We start from the raw sequence: 17,348 nt of genomic DNA on the forward strand, positions 1-17,348 counted from the left end.
AAGTCACTTAGCCCATTTCCCATCTATAAGAAGGCAATAGGTTAAGAGGAACTGTCAGATTGGACCAGACTGGAGGTCCCTCTAGCCCAGCATCCTGTTTAGGGCAGCACCAGATGCTCCAGAGGAAGGTGCAGAACCCCCCACCCAGTAGGCAGATGTGGGGAGAACTGCTCCCCCATTAATGTCTCATCCTAATCCCTATTAGTCATACATTGGTGTAAAACCTGAAGCATGAGGTTTTTATATTCCTTTTGATTCTAATTTTTAATCACTACATCCGGATAGTCTTGCTATCAATACAAAATGTCCAATCCTTTTTGAAGCTTGCTAGGTTCTTGGTGTTAATGGCATCATGTGGCAGTGAGTTCCACCGTTTTATCCATTGTCTGGAAAAAAAATCTCATTTTTATCAGTTTTAAATTTGTCACCTTCCAATTTCATTGAACATCCCCTGCTGCTTGTGTTAGGAGATCAAGCACTTCTGTTCTCCCAAGTCTACCTTTTTTATACCCCTCATTTTAGAGATTTATTCATCTCCTTTCTAATGTAAAAAATCCCTGTCTGGCTTCATTTTTGTCATCTCTGAACTTTCCTCTAATTCTGCAATATCCTTTTTGAGAGGTGGTGATCTGTACTGCACACAATGTTCTAGATAAGGGCATACCATCAATTTATATAAGGACATCTGTATTGTTTTCCTTATATCCTGCTGGCTTTTTTGACTGCAGCTCCAGCTGGGGGTGGATGGTCAGTGTCCCTGGACCTAAATCCCTGTCTCTATTCACCGAAAAACTTCTTTGTGGCACTTCCACCCTGGCAAAGGGATCTGGACATGTCTGAGCCAGTCCGCACGGCTACAGACATGAAGGACTTCAGCAGGATCAATTTCTCTGGGTCAGTGATAAAGGATGATGGCCCAGTTCCCCCATGATGACCCACCACTGCCCTGTCATCCCACCAGATGGAGCGTCACAGACCCAGTGCAAGCCCAGCCACCCTGGCTTCTAGTACACGGAATAAGTCCCCTGGACTGACCTGGAAGAGGAGTGGACACCCCACCTACTAAGGCTGCCATCGGTGGCAGTGGGGTCCCCTTCTAGGGAGTCGGACCTTGTCAGAGAGGACGACCTGAGGCTGAAAATCTCCAGACATGCCCCAGAAGATCATGAGAATGAGAGAAGGGGCTGAGGGGGTCAGCGAGACCAGAGCTCTGGGGTCCTCCATAGGAAGATGTAGCTCCTGATGAGCATCTCTTTAGAGTACCACCAACTTTTACCTCCTTTCCAGGGCCAGAAAAGGTCTCCCCTTGCTGCGGCTCTCAATCTGTCTCCTCCCTCTTCCTTGGGGACCCAAACAAGTCTCTAGAGGAGCCGAAGAGGCTGGTGACAGAGGGGATGGGGCCCCTCCAGCTGTTTCTTTGGGGAGAACAAGAAGGGGTCCCTAGGAGGAGGAAGCAGCGAGCCAGCATAGGCCTTGCAGAGCTGAGATCGCCAGGTGCAGGACCTGACCTGTTGCGAGCCTTTTCCCACCCCGTCTGTAGCATGGATCCTTTCCTGGGAGGCCCCTCATTGTGCCTGGCTGTGCAGCAAGCACTGGCTGTGCAGATCTGGAGGTAGTTTTTCGGTCCAGCCGTTCTGCCGCACAGGAGCACACAATGCATGTCCGCCAGCGGGCTGCAGTCAGTGTGCACAGGCTGGCTCGCAGTGGGCTGCAGCAGAAGAGCAGAATTTCCATCTCCTGCATCTGCTCTGGTTGAAGGGAGGTGGAGCAAGCAGAGAAACATCAGCCAGGGGAGGCAGGAGACAGCTGGGAAGCATAGCCAGGCCCCACAGACCGGGCATTATAATCCTCTCTATCCAGAACGACTACTGTGTGTGACAGACAGAAGGAACAGCCAGCATCTGGGAGGGTTAGAAGCCACACCCCAGAAACCAGCAATCCTCCTCCTGATCCCTGGTGCCCTACAGCCAAAGACCCATTGCCCAGAGCCTTACAGTCAGACAATCTAATGACAGGTGCTCAGAAAGCAGCCCAACTTCTTCCACCCAGGAGTAGGACAGGCAGGAGAGAGCGAGCAGAAGGGCATTGCTACAGGGCCTTCTCGCACACACATAGTAAAATTCATTAACCAATTAACCCACCCACCTCTAGGCTGGGAGGCAGGTAAATAACCATGAGCCCTGTTTTACAGATGGGGAAACAGACACAGCGCTTAAGGCTCAGCTCCTCAAAGAAAGCTAGGAGCCCAAATACCTTTGTGGATCTGGGCCTCAGCGTTCAGCGACCCATCGCTGCAGAGGCAGAACATCTTGAATTCCACTTCCATGTGCATTGATCTAGACCCGTGATCTCCGGCAGCTCTTTGCCGCACGTGATATTAAACCATGGTGTGACTGAATTATTAACCAATCTAAGTTATTAACCAATCAGGCTGCTTTTACTATGTTCTGAACCAATTGCAGTTAATAAAATAATAATACTTGGTCAGTCATTTTGCTGTGAGAATATATTATATATACCCACATACACACACTAAATATTTCCTGCTATACTGTTTAAATAGGATTGTACAGTACTATAGTAAATGAACCAATGAAATTCACACTGCTGTGGCTCATTTGCGTAATGCCGATCGCTAATTTGACTCCTGAACCACGGAGGCCTGAGTATCTGTGAGCTAGACCACATTGCCGGAGATGGACAGCCAGCCAGCCTTAGCAAAGGGAAGCAGCAGATTGGACTGTGAGCTCTCAGGGACCATCTTGTTACTTGTCCATACAGCGTCTAACCCAAGGGGGCCCTGATCTTTCCCAGGTGATACCTCAATGAGCAGTAACAGCAGATAAGCATCCCCCTATAAATTCCCAGGGAAAGTCAGAGCCATTGCTTGCTTGCTTGGCTCCCACCCACCAATGAGGAATCAGGGTCACGGAGAGGCAGGATCAGCTGCTCCACCCCGCTTTGAAGCTTAAGCCACCCAGGTGAGCAAATGTTATAGAATGGCCCTGCCAGACAGAAAGTAAATTCCAGCCAGCTGGGGAAATGCCAAGCTGACTCAGGCCACAGGCTCTGCAAATAGCAATAGGAGACCTTGAGGGGGAAAGAGGCCCTGCTCTGTCAGACACTTCAATAGTTCATCCTCCCGGTGGGGCTGCAGTGGAGAGCCCCCACTCCTTGCACCAGTGGAAGGATGTTTGCTCAGGTATTCGCAGAGTGAGGAAATGAAATATTTGCTACTGAGCTCTGAGACCTTTCAGGCCAACCGCAGGAGCAGAATTCCCCCACCACCTTAGCAGCATCACATGCAACAGACAGCAGCCCCCGTATCTGCCCCATGCACAAGCAGAGTAGGTGCCGACCCCACCGTGCAGGGCACTGTATGCACAGGACACCCTGGCTCAGGGAGATGCACTTATCTTGATGCCTCTTTTGAATCTTTACTCTTGATGTGTTAAAATGGCCCAAGTGTTCCAAGAGCGCCTACAACTTTGGGTGCCCAGTTTGACACCCCAGTTTTCAGAAGGGGCAGGCCACCTAGCCTCTGCAAATTGGGTCCCCTTCAAAAGGTTTCAAGATAGGCACCCAAGCAACTTACGCGTCCAAAATCACCAGCAATTTGAGGCTGAAGCAGGTAAGAGGCTGACTCATATCCAAAGGAATAAATATTCCACAAGGTGCTCTCCATATATAAAGCTTAAGAAACTGCATTACTTCAGTTAACAAGTGTGTAAATCAAGTCACTGCTCCTCAGATTTTTAATTTCCCCAAACAGCATCAGCACTTTGGCAACCTCTCCTGACTGGGTTCAACAGCCAGGGATAGCCCATGCATTCGCCGCAAACTCACTTCCCTGTATACTGCAGCTCCCACTCCCTCTGAACTCAGGGGGAGTTTGGCCCCTAACTCCAAAGATTTGAATTTTAAAAGATTCCGACTGTAGAGGGCTCTTTAATTTAGCAGACAAGAGCATAACATGGATCTCAAGGTTGGAAGATGAAGCTAAACAAATTTAGACTAGAAATAAAGGCCCGATTTCTAAATGGGGGTAATTAACGATTTATGACAACTTATCAAGGGAGGTGGTAGATTCTCCATAACTTGAAGTCTTTACCAGGACTCGATGGGTCTCTAACAGAGATGCTCTAGCCCAACCAGAAGTTATGGTCTGATGCAATAATTACTGGGTGAAATTCTATGCCCTGTTTTATACTGGAGATCAGATTCAATGATCAAAATAAACCCTCTTCTGACCTGAAAAATCTAATTTTGTCCAGTGACATTCATATCATGATATCCCAAAGCGCAAAAAAAAAAAAAAAGAGGCCACATTAAAAGATCTATAATCCTGCCATCTTAAATGTTTTCAAAAGTCAGGAACTTCACACTGTATGCATAACCTTAAGTCTGCCCCTTGTATAGTTCCTGACTGCAGTGAAACTGGTAGATGTCTATCTATGCCACGGCTGGCATGCTCTAACTGTTATATCACATTTAACACTTCATTGTACTGTCAAATCACTGCAGAATCAGACCAGGAGCCCACATAAACTGAGTGTGTGTGTTTGTGTGTGTGTGTATATGCGTGCGCATACATACACACAAAGAGCTTGCATTTTTCAAAGTTTATTCTGAAAGAACAAAAATAAATGTTTCAGATTATTATAGGCAGACAGTCTCCCTCTAGGTTCCAACCTCGCAAAACATTTGATGAGACAGGGACTACTCACAGCAAATAAAATTAAGCACGTGCCTATGTCTTTGTAGGATCTGGGACTCAGCCCAGCTACTGGGAATCAGGCCGCAAAGAACAGTGAAGAGACTTCGGAACCAGGTACTGTAGTTTTGAAGGTCACCTTTCATTATTCATTTCTTATTCTGCAGTGATGCTGATTAGTAAAATGTTATCTAACAGGAGAGAAACTAGATTTTCTTCTTCTAGTGTCTAAGGTGCACAGTCAGATAGTTTAGGGCAAATATTTTGGTAGAAGAACCTAGATGTGAAAGGAACTAAAAACAGAACCTGAAACTGACCAGCTTAGTTTCACTGCCCATGGTGAGTGGAAAAAAGAAACTAAAATCAAGGCATCCTCAGCAGTGAGGAAATGCAAATTACATTTTTAAAATCTATTCAGTTTTAGCTAATTTTTCCAATGTAGTTGACATGAAATGCTGAAAGTAATTATTTTAATTATCATAGTTATTAGTAACATGGGTAGGGATTTTTTTTTTTTTTTACACTATCTGATTTTTCACCTTCTTAAAAACAAGGTGGGGAAATTGCCCCTTTTGTTTAGCATGAGCAAAAGGTTATTTTGGGTAAGCTCTTTTCTACAAATAAAAGATCATTAAAGTCGCATGCATGTTTTAGATATCCCCTCAAAATATACATTGAAGCCTATTATATCCAGCTAGATTGTGCATTGCTCTTGTATATTTTTGGGAAATGCAAGAGCAATGTACTGCACTTCTATGTTGCAGGCACAGATAGATGGTTTCATCTGGTGGAGACATGGATATACACAGCTCAGTAAAGTAGTGTCCAGCAACAGCGATCTCTGTGCAGCTCCCCCATAAAGCTGCCTGATCCTTTTCGAATCTAATGTTTGCTGTCAGGAAAACCAAAATGTAAAAAAAAAAAAAATCTGTTACTGCTGGTGGTTTTCCCCGTCCCCCCAGCTCTATTCACCAGACCAGAAGAACGCTATTAAGACAGGCTCATGACTGCAGATGGGAAAGATGGGACAGCAGGGAAAAGATGAATATGGGGAAAGATGGGAAGAAGTGACCCAAATTAAAGAGGGGCAGGAATACGGGAACCTCCCACTGAAGAGACTAAAATCCAGGATCTGTTAGTCCCTGCCTCAGAGCACATGGCCAATCTCTCTGGCAAATGTATCTGAAGAGTTACACACGCACACACACAACTGGGATGTTGCCTGCGAGAGATCCCTGTGACAGACAACTCTGACCAAAGAACAGAGCAGAGGATTCAGTTTGCTGGATTCTGTAACCAAGGCCAGTAGTAGGCTTTTCCCCCATTCTGCACTCTGATTTAGGCCTAGTCTACTCTTAAAATTTAGGATGATGTAGCTCTGGAGCATGAAAAACCCACATCCCCCAGTGGCAGAGCTCTGCCAATGTAACCCCTGGTGTAGACGCAGCAAGGTCAATGGAAGAACGCTTCCATCAGCCTAAGACAGGTCTACACTCAAAAGTTAAGTTGACCCAGTTACGTTGCTCAGGGGTGGGAAAACTCCACACCGCTGCACAATGAAGTTAAGCCGACCTAGCTCCCGGTGTAGACAGCACTAGGTTAGCGGAAGAATTCTTCCTTTGACCTAGCTACCGCCTTGCAGGGAGGAGGATTAACCCCTCCCATAGCTGTAGCGAGGGTCTACACTCAAGCACTACAGCAACACAGCTGCAGCGGAGCTGCCATAGGGTTTCAAGCGTCGACAAGTCCCTCGCCACCATCGCTGGGCGCTGACTTGTGGACACTCGAAACCCTACAGCGGCTCCGTTGCAGTTGCACCGCTCTGCACTTCAGTGTAGACACTCGCTACAGCAACGGGAGGAGTTCTTCCATCGGTGGTGTTAACCCACCTCCCCTGCTAAAGCCCTGGAAAAACTCGACAGCGGCAAGGCGTAGACATGGCCTTCGTTTAGGGAGCAATCCTTTAACTGAAAATAAACTCTCTCAGCCTGTCGCTGCCGAGCAGCATGCGCCGCGGGATTCGTTGATTCATAAAATGGAGACTGGGGTTTCTCCGAACAACTGTATCCCATAATGCATTGCTGAAGGACTAGCTTCCCACTGCCAGTGCACTGGGCACAATAATACTGTTCTAGCTAAAAAGGAGGGAGAAGGGAGCGGTTTACTGGCATGAGGGCAAGTGACTAATTCTTTGGTTAATTTGGGTTTCATTTACAAAAAGTTATTCTTCAATAAATAGCCTCCTATGTCTCTCATCAACTCTCCATTTCAGGAGAAAATGTCTCCGATCTCCCTGTGCCTGTACACTTCTTAATTCCTCTCCCTCTGTTATCGGCCAGAGAACTGAACGCTTTAATTTATTCAGCATCTTCACACTACTGCTTTCTGTCATTTATACCTATACTGCCCGCTGTCTCTTGTTATTTAACTTTGCGAAGCAGTTGGGGCCGAAACGCCTGCGAGAGAGGCTGTGCAGAACACAGCCTGATCGGGCTACTTTTCCAATCATTATTTTCATTTTCAGTCAGGCTTCTGCTCAAAGCCAAAAGGAAGGAATTTACACGGAAACCCAGTGATCCACCAAGTAGCCCATCTATTGATTGCGGCAGGGAAGTGACTGAAGGCATAGCGCTGTGGCCGTGGCACTTTCAACAGCTAGAGAGTGAGCATGCCCACACACTTGGCTCTTGGCTGGGGCTTTTAGGAACTACTCTAACGAATAACCTATAGTAAAATAGTGTGCTGTACATAATGTTCTTATATTTTACTGTAGCTTATTGAACAGACTGCTATATTATTGTAGCTCCTAAAAGCTCCATTGTGCTAGGCACTGTACGTGTACATGATAAGTCAGGCCATGCCTGGGAAGCTTACAATCTAAATAGACACAGGAATATTTTACAGATGAAGGCCCAGAGGTCACAATGGGCAGAGTGGGACACTCAACCCACTGCAGTGCTTTGACCACAGGACCACCCTTCCTCTGCAAAGGCGAGCAGGCAAGAAATGTAAATCTCGCCCACAGTGGGCATGGTGCACCCTCTCCAGAGCATCTAGTCCAGGGGTGATGGCAGGCAGTCTCTGGAATGAATGCTGCCGAGGCAACACCACAAGTTGTGGGGGCTGCAACGGACTAAGCCGGCAGGAATTCCACCTCATCCCAACGCATCTTCCGATCCAGCCACCCAACCCGAAGTACCCCGACGCCACCTGACACACACAGGAGAGATTTAAGACCAATCAAAGCCTATCCCCGAGCAAGACAGAGCTGGCCAGGGGACTCGCCTCATGTCAGGCCCCCTAGTTAAACAAGGCCACCAGACTGCACAATTCAACTCCCTCTGGATAACGCGGGGAGGGATCACCTCCATCTCCACAGCTACTGGCAAATTTAATTGGCATCACGGACACAAAAAAATCCCTGTCACCCCATATTGCCCCAGATGTCCTCCTCATTGCCAGGCTGGAGTCAATCGCAGGCCTCCAGTTTCCACCTCCTTTCACACTGCCTCGCCAGTTCTGATGCCGATAATTTTGTCTGCTCTGTTCTAAGGGGGGGGAAGGATCTTTGTACAGACCCCCACCCTCCCGTCCCCTCCTCTTGGCAATAGAGAAAGTATAATTAAAACTAAAGCTTTTGGACATTTCAGCAGCACAGGAGGGACCTGCACCTGAGTGGAGAGCTGCATTTGTCATCCCCACTAGGCAGGTCCCATCAATAGATACTCTCTGTTTGTCTTCAGTCCCAGTCTGGGCTGCTGGTTTATGCCCCATCCTCATTCATACCCCACGTCCTGTCACGCCGCAAACTTTTCCCTTCCAAGGGTGCACATGGTCTCCAATTAAGTCAACCCCTCCACCCCACCCCAAAAACCCCTTTCCCTCTGTGCAGTTATTTCCTTCATTCCTATTTTTCTTCCTTTCCCTCTAAAGATACTACGTTTCTGGAACTAATTGAATCAAGAGTCCTGCAAAGGCTTTCGCGGCCAGCATCTGGCAACCTTCAGGGGCCTACACCAAGCTGCGTTTGTTGGGGCAGAAAAGTCTAAACCTCCCCCACTCTTCCCCTCCCAACCACCCCCCGCCACTGGTTATATATTCTTAAACCAACCTCGAGGCGCATGCCAACTGTGGATCCAATGCAAGGTCGCCAGGAGAACAGTGCACAGCTCAAAAGGGCAGCTAAAGACATTTGAACAGCAGCCGCTTAAAAAAAAAAAAAAAAGCAAGCAGCACAATTCTAAACGCCGCTTTGCTTTGGAGGGGAGCGGGGAGCGCTGGAACCAAGGCTGGGATTTGCAGAGGAGCCCGAAGGAGTTAGGATCCTGATTCCGCTGTGGGAAGACAACAGGAGTGGAAGCAGGATCAGGCCCTAAGTACACAACTGCCACTGACATTCTAATGTGGGTGTTTAATGCTCCTTGGGCTCCTCTGCTGACTCCCAGCTTAAGGGAAGAACAGGAAATTGAGGGCAGAGTTTTAAAGTGATGCATAAAGGTCAAAAAGCAGAGCCGAAAAAAACTGCCCCATGCTACCCTATCCTACAAAGGGCAGATAGGGCCTTGGTTTGGCCATTCTCTCACTGATAAGCTGTACCCCAGGAAACATTCACTTGCATACAACTCATGCTTGGCCCTCCTTTTTTTCTTCCAGCTTTAAAGAAAGAAATGAAAGGGGGGAGGGAGAGAAAAGAAAAGAAACCCCATACCGTAATTGCTATATTAAAAAGAAATGGCAGGCAAGAATAATAAGGGCGGTGTCAGAAGTGAAATACAGTAGCAGACATTAAAAAAAAAAGAGAGACTACAGTTCTATGATGGGGGTGTTAATTGAACACAGAGAAAGGCAGAGAGCTAGAGAGAACAAAGGGGTGCTAAGGAAGCAAAAAACAAAAAAATAAATAAAATATTCTACCTCCTCCAAAGAGCCGATTTGAGTTAACTTTCAGGAAGATAATGCATAGGAGAAGGGTGGCTAAGAAGTGCCTTATGTAGCTACTATGTTCAAAATTTAAACACAAAAACAAAACAAAAAAACCCAAAAAACAAACAAACAAACCAAAACCACTAACAACAATTGCACAGCTAATCATTGCTGTCTAGAAATTTATTAATGGAATATTTAATCTGTTGGGGGTGTATTAATTTTCTTTTTATACCTGAATTACTTTGACACATAGAAGGGAAAAAATAATTTAGAAATTTAAAAAAAAAAAAAGTCAGGGTCTTTTTAAATAAAACGTGTTTCACATTCCCATGTCCACAAAAGAAGCGAAAAAGCGAATATCCCATCTAATGTTTAAGGAGGAGCAATCGGATTAAATGATCATAGATCCTGCATTCACCTTCTCTCTCTTCTCCATTTCCCATCAAACGAGATGGGAGTTGGAAAAGGCTCACAGCTGAAATAGACGCTGCTGCATTTTGACAGCAGATATTTTCCAGTTTGCTATCCAAGGACCACACGTCTGCGTTTGCCTTGCCTGATTCCTCTACTTAGCAATTCTGCTCAGGCAGAGAATCATCTTTAAAAAAAAAAAAAAAAAAAACACACACACAGGAACCCCCACCCCTTGCAAACTTTTCATAATTGCCAGTGCAATGTTTTTATTTAAATTTCTATTGACTGGGAAATCAATTGCATTTGAGACAATGATGGCTTCTACTTTTATTATTATTTTATTCCAGAAAGCCAATTAGCCATTTGAAGCTAGTCCTACCAATTTGCCCCCAACGAAGCAACCAAAAAAGAAGGGAAAACACTGCAAATTAGCAGAGACTAATCATGTGTACATTTAAGCAACAATTTTTCCTGCATTCACCTCAAATCAAGTCTCTCCACTTACTACTTTTTAAAAGACATCACTCTGAAATAGACAAAAGAAACTAACGGATTCCAGCAAACAAGTTTATATATATATATATATAATAAAGCATGCCTATAAATGCTTTAAAATAATTGAAGAGTCAGCTTGCAAAAAGGGACTCCAGCCAGTAAAGACAACCTCTTTTTCTAAACTTCATGGACACTTTGGGTTTGCTCAGACAACGTTAAAGCTATGAAATATTAGCCGTAATGTTGCGGGAGATGGTGGTAAAGTCTCCATCAGGCTCTGGAGTCACTTAAATCAAGCTGTTTGAAAGCGAATCCCCGTTTCCACACATTGTAACGCTTGAGATGGGATGAGTGGAACACACACACACACTCACCCCACCAGAACCACAAGCCACTTGAGTAGCCAGGATTTTATCCGACAATGGATTCCACCCCGCTGACTCCACATCAGAAATTCAGACGTGGGGAGGAAATCTAACTTAGCCCCAACTTTCACCTTTGCACACCTGCACCTTGGATTGCACTAGGCCTGTATGTTCCTTTTGGATGAGGCTCATCTTCGGAAGACCATGGCTACTCAGCTATAGAATTTGGTCCAAGAAAAGAAGAATAAAGATATCACCTGCACCTTTCTTAGTTTCAAGTGTGATGGATTTTTCTTTTCTTCTTTCCATTTATAAAGCAAATTATTCTCCATACGGATATAGCGGGGTTGATAAAAATTCATTCCAAATGCCATCCTAGTTTACCTCTTTGGGGGGGGGGGGTTATTCTGTTTAACACAGCAGCCTCCCGTCTAGCAATCCAGCCAGAATGATTAAAGGGAGACAGTACCCATCCACACCTGCTCTTTGTTTGCACTGTCACACTTTGACCTAATGTCTCTCTAGATTTTAATTAGGGGATCGGAATTCACACACCCACTCATTATGGACACTCAAATGCTCCCACCTCACTCCGATTCCCTATAGCCCAACAGCTTCTCCAAAAATTAGAGCGGATGGGGATGTGGGTTGTTGTTTTTCCCGCTGTATTTCCAGTTGCTCTAATTCAAAAAGAATCACCCCCTACAACTTCACGACTGCTTTGATTTCAAACCAGGGCAGATATTGATTAGAGACTGGGCCAACCACCAACATTTTATAGACAACATTCTCAACAAAACAAATAAGAGAAAGAAAGAGGGAGAGAGAGACAGGTCTTTTTCTTGGCTAATAGAAAATAAAAGGAGAGGAAGAAAAGGCACTTGCAGGATTTCCAAGGCATCTCTGATATTTATATATACAGCGTCCATTACATTATAGGAACCATATACAGGCTCCATTCTATTATAGGAAATATATAATGAACGGCATTTCAATAAGGTCAGGCACTGGCTGTGCAGCCCTAAGGACTTCAGAGAGTTGAATGCCACTGCTAGGTGCTTTGTCTAGGTTACAAGCTGCTCAAACAACATTTAACAAAGGGCCTCCTTAGTCATATTATATATATTACAAGAGTCAAGTAACCACATTTTCAATCAGCTGCTAACGTGATGAGGCTTATATATTATATATATATTTTTTTTTTTAAACAGACACAGATTCAGGTTTCCAAAAGCTGCTCTCCCCCACCATGTGTAACTATCAATGTATATCAATTGGGCATGCAATCATATTTATTGTCACTTTCATTCATGTCATGCCCTTGCTTATATAGTTTAGATATGAATTATTGACTGTTACCGTCCTGCTGGTAAAAGGGGAGGGGGAAAAGAAAGGCAAGTAGTTCTCAGCGTGCTAAAAAAGAAGCTGTTGGATCAGGCGGCCTATATGCAGTTCATTTTTCTGGGAGGCATAAGAAAGGATTTTACCCATTCGGAGGGAGGAAAATAAAATTAAAAATTGCAAAAAATAAAATAAATACATGGCGGCGGATGTTGCTAAATGTCCTTCCCTGAGCATCTGTTGTTTAAGATCACCCTTGATTGATGACTGCTATTTTTTAATTGTTGCTTTTAAAATTTAAATGCCCTCCTGGGATGTGTTATAAGTGTGTTAGTGCACGGTAGGAGGTCTGGAAAAGTGGGAACTAGCAGAATGAGTGTTGTGATGTCATTACCGCCCTTACAGGAGAACACCCCCTGCCATAAAACCACAGTACCCTAAAGTAATCAACAATCTAATAGATAGGCTTCCACTAAAGGTATTTGACAACTCTCTCTGTGTCATCTGGTGCCAGTGACTGGCAGATACATGGGGATTTTAACTTTATTTAAAATTAAAAAAAAACTGTAGAAGTGTATTTTTATTCTTTTTACCCTTATTTAAGGGACAAACTGAAAACACCTTCTTAGGGGGCCGTTTGTTTTTTAAATCTATTTCCAAACAGTTTTCATAGCAGAGCAATATTTTAAAGCTGTAACAAGAAAGACAATATATTAAAAGCAGCATATGGCAAAAAAAAAAAAAGGTTCCATGGGTGAAGATTAATTAATATTTTCTCCTCTTCAACAGATACCCTACTATGCAATGTTAATGCCCGAAGTGTAAAATATTCCATTTTTCCCTTTAAAATAATATTAAAAAAATAAGAACTTTTGAGGAGAGGGAAATACCCTTAAAGCGGAAAAACAAAATCGGCACAAAACCCATAAGAACATCAGAATCCCCATTCCTACCTGTTTTTTCTTTGATTTCACACAAGACGTTAAAAAGGGCCGGCTTCATTCTGTGGCAGTTTAAAGCATGTTTCCTGCAAGAAAGAAGCAAGGTTAGGGTGCCATGGCAGCTCAAGACAACTTTCAAAATTGAAATTGGCTAGCATGTGCAAAAGGAGGGGGGAAAATACAAATATTCCTATAAACAATAGCATGTGCAAAAGGAGGGGGGAAATACAAATATACCTATAAACAATATACATTTTGGCCAAAACTGCACAGGAAGTCACCGTTCAATAACTTTTAGGACTTTAACTGGTGATCTTTCATCCTTGAGGGGCTACCCACTAACGCAGATAACATAAATTAGGCCAATTTAGGAATTAGTAGCAAAAGCCATTTTCAAGTAAGTGGCATTCACAATCTAGCAGCCCTAGCCAGGCAATTAACAGCCAAGCCAGGAACATGTGGAAGACAATCTTATTGAAATACACAGCACTGAGATCTGTCTCCCTCCCTCTGACCCCGTCCCCACACTACCCTCCTTTCTATTTAATACACCCATGTGTTCCAATTCATCCTGCAGATGCTCCCCAAAATTTGAAAGGTGCACCGACTGGAACTGTCAATTTCTAGCATTTCAGGACCCAAGTGAAAGAGAATGGAAATGCACTGCCAGGGGCAAACACACACATCTGGGCACAAAAATTCATTTTTTCATGTTTACATTATGCGTCTTGTGTACACACTGCCTGCTCGCTGATGTTAAGATTCAATTATTGACAATTAGGACACTACACACATTTAAAAAAAAAAAAAAACACACACACAACCCTCTGCCTGCTGGATTTTTTTAAATTTTCTTTTCGGGCGGCAGGGATTAGTTATTGTTTTTGAGGGAGGCAGGAGAGTTGCTTGTTTAATTCGCTGGTTGCCTTTAAAACCCATCAGGTGCCCACTTAAGCAAAGAAACAAATGTCATTTTTTTTAGCCATATAATCACTTTGCAAAGGGCTTGGTTGTATAAAGGGCTGTTCCAATCAGGCATCAATTATGGGAATGCTGTTTACCAACTGAAATTATATATAAAGGTGGTGGTAACATCTGGGAAACATTCATTATTATTTTCCTCACCACCCTAAGCCCCCCACCTTATGGTAAAAGATTGGTATATGAAGTCTCTCAAAGGCATAACCCAGAAAAACCACACTGTCACCTTAGCAAAGAACTCAAATGATCACAGCCATTTGTATATAAACAACGCATATGTGCCACACACACACACTTAGCAATTTACATCTTTGAAGGAACTTCATAAAAAACTAACATGGGATGCATATGCAGGATTGAAAACCACGCATCGCTGAAAAATATAGTCGGTTTCGCAGCTGAAAAGAAAGTCCTGTAAGGAAGTAGCTGTGGGTAGCCCAGCAAGGCAAAACATGGAGCATCATCCAGGTCTCAAAGTTCTGTTTGTTTTTAATTTAATTGAATGTATATTACACATGCAAAAAAACACACACACACACACACACACACACACACACAATTTCTGTAACTTTCAGGATAAAGATTTTCCCCCTCCCCCAGCTCTGTCTGGGCATGAAGTGGGAAATTTCTTCATCCTAAAAGCTAGCAAGCTCTGCTTCTACAACAATCAGCCCAATAACAAAGTATCCTATTATATTGGGGTTTTAAGGCTAAGAAGACAGAGAGACCAAATATAATAGCATACCCTCATGCCTTTGGAAGTAGATCCAAGCTAGTTTATTGGGATGTGTGTTTTTCCATGAACAATGTACTCTAGCAATCTGTTCCATTGTGGAACATATGTGCCAGTGAGAACTATACCACACCTAGAAGCTTTTCTTCAGATAATAAAATTCTAATGTACATCAGACAATTTTTGACAACTTTATATTAAAAAAAAATAAATAACTGAGCCTTCATTTTTCTAAGTTTTGCTAGAGCTTCTCAACGCTGTCTATTGAGCTTGCATGCGATGAAGTTGAATATGTTCCAGTTAGCAGATTTTTACTGGTTTTTTTCCTTTTTAATATCCCACCATAAAAAAAAAAATCTGTGCACGTCTGTCCCAACCATAAAATGTAGCCTTAGAAGAAAGTGCATTATTTTAAAATGTGTCCAAAGATGATATACCACTTGGTGCATTTTCTATGGAATTCAAAGCAGGCTACTGTGTTTTTAAAATTGTCTACTGTAAAACGAAATACTACAGTGCAAATGCTGAAGAAGAATCAGCTGCCATCCCCAGATCCGACTCCAAAAATGTACATAATCTGTGGATTCCAATAACACACAGTAGTGTCATAGGTGCCTAATGTGGGGGGTGGAGGGGGGAAAAGAGAAAGAGTGTAGTTTTTGTACATATAGCTGGATTAGACAGTCAACCCACAAGAAACTGACCCAAGTTTTTGTTGTTTTTTTAAATCCCATCACTCCAAACAAGAATTTGGGTAAGACTTTTTCAATGAATAAAAGCAAATATCCACCCCTCCCCATGAAAAGGCCTGTTTTTTAAAATCCCATGGAAAAGCTTTTCTAAAAGGGCAGATAACCGGCGACAGAGAAAATGATTTGTTTTTACACACACACAAAAGAGCAAGGAATCAATTTTTTTAGAAATCCTAACCGTCCCAAGACACGGGCAAGAAGGGCGGGATGAAAGGAATGAAAATCAAATAATTTAGCAATAAAGTCTAGCCTGGGACTTTCTCCTCCTGCAATACCACCCAGCAAGATGATGTTCAAAACTTAGCCCTCCTGTCCTGTTCGACTCCAGGCGCCATGGAAGTGAGGAAGGCCGGCTTGAGATCAGAGAGCAGTTTCAAATAGATAGATAAAGGCAGACTGATATAATGTAACTATATCATATCACCAGATAGATAGATAGATACACTTGCAATCAATATTTCTCCTGCGGCTCTGGTTCCTTCCCTTCCCAACCTAGCTGATCTTCAAAGCAGAGAAAGCACAATGAAGAAACCCAGCACCATGCAAGAAGCAAGAGAAGATTTCGCCCGCCCCCCCCTTTCCCATCTCACCTGGCTTGTGCCTCATCCAAACTCTGATCTGTGATGGTCATGATCTGTTGTAAAATGTCTCCAATGTCTTGTTTCCTGCCTCCCTCGCCCTCTGTCCCTCCTGCTCCATCCTGCATGTGTTGGGACAGGCCGGGATGTCCTGCCATCCCCACCCCAGCATGGGAATGCATCAACCTGGGTTGATCGTCCATCGCCCAAGCTAGCAGCAGCAGTCCCTTTTCTCCTTCCTTCTCCCTCCTGCTCCTTCGGCGCGCCTCCTAGGGAGAAACCAGGCTTTTTATCCTTCACGCTGGCTCCAAATCCTTCTTCTCGGGAGGAGGAAATTAAAAAAAAAAAAAAAAGGCAAAACGAGAAAGGGGGGAGGGGGATCCCGTTGCTTCTTGAAGGAAGGGGGGAAGGGGACTCGGGGGGATGGGGAGGGGGAGGAGGGTGACTCCAAAAAGCAAGAAAAATAAAGCTCCTTGCCACTTGGGGAGGAGGATCAGAGCTGGATTCTGGCTGCTTTCTTAGTCCCGGGCTCCTTTTGCAATCGCAGAAATGAGCTATCAGCCTTTAAATCTGCCTCTTAATCCTTTTGCAAATAGGCATTGATCTGGGGAAGGCAGGGGCGAAGGAGGGTTGCAAGGCAAACTTTCCCCCACCCCCCTCCAGCCACTGCCAGAGCGATCTCAAAGGGGGTGGGCTGGTTTGCTTTCTTTCTTTTTTCCTCTCCCCTTCTTCTTGCAAAAGCCAGAGCTCTTCCCCCACCCCAGCAGCAGCAAAGCAAGCAAAATACCCTCCCTTTTCTCTCTGTCTCTGCAAACTCCAGCAGCCCCCTCTGCCTCCTGCTTTTGTTTAGCTCAGGCTCAGGACTCCTGAAACTGACACAGAAAAAAGCCACAGGAGGAGAGAGCCAAGCTGCCCACCCCTCTGCCTTGATTGGCCATCTGGGAAGGGCCCGAGCTCCTCCCACCCCTTCCTCAGACACATACACTCACATCCCCACCCCACCCCCCCAGCTTCCTGTCAATCACCGGGTTCAGAGGTGGGCTGTGCCCTGCTTCCATCCTAAGTCTCCAGTCCTTAAAGGTGCAAAGGGGTCTTTGCAAAAGAAAGT

At 44.4% G+C, this 17,348-nt stretch overlaps 1 protein-coding gene across 3 annotated transcripts in view; it reads right to left on the bottom strand.

Annotated features, from left to right (window-relative positions):
- The window catches only part of PBX1 (PBX homeobox 1), a 238,946-nt gene extending 222,326 nt beyond the window's left edge, over nt 1-16,620 (bottom strand). Inside the window, exons 1-2 of one of the 3 annotated variants that reach the window (XM_084636418.1) lie at nt 16,253-16,620; nt 13,209-13,282 (exon numbers count right to left, since the gene is read on the bottom strand). In XM_084636418.1, coding sequence (XP_084492544.1) covers nt 13,209-13,282; nt 16,253-16,443 — 265 coding nt within the window. In that variant the 5' untranslated portion in view covers nt 16,444-16,620. The remainder of the gene's footprint in view (nt 1-13,208; nt 13,283-16,252) is intronic. The other 2 variants (XM_084636417.1, XM_084636419.1) reach the window with 2 other exon arrangements.
- Between the last annotated feature and the right edge of the window lie 728 nt (nt 16,621-17,348).

Source organism: Lepidochelys olivacea, assembly GCF_965140295.1.
Source record: "Lepidochelys olivacea isolate rLepOli2 genome assembly, chromosome: 8".
NCBI classification, from domain to species: Eukaryota; Metazoa; Chordata; order Testudines; family Cheloniidae; genus Lepidochelys; species Lepidochelys olivacea.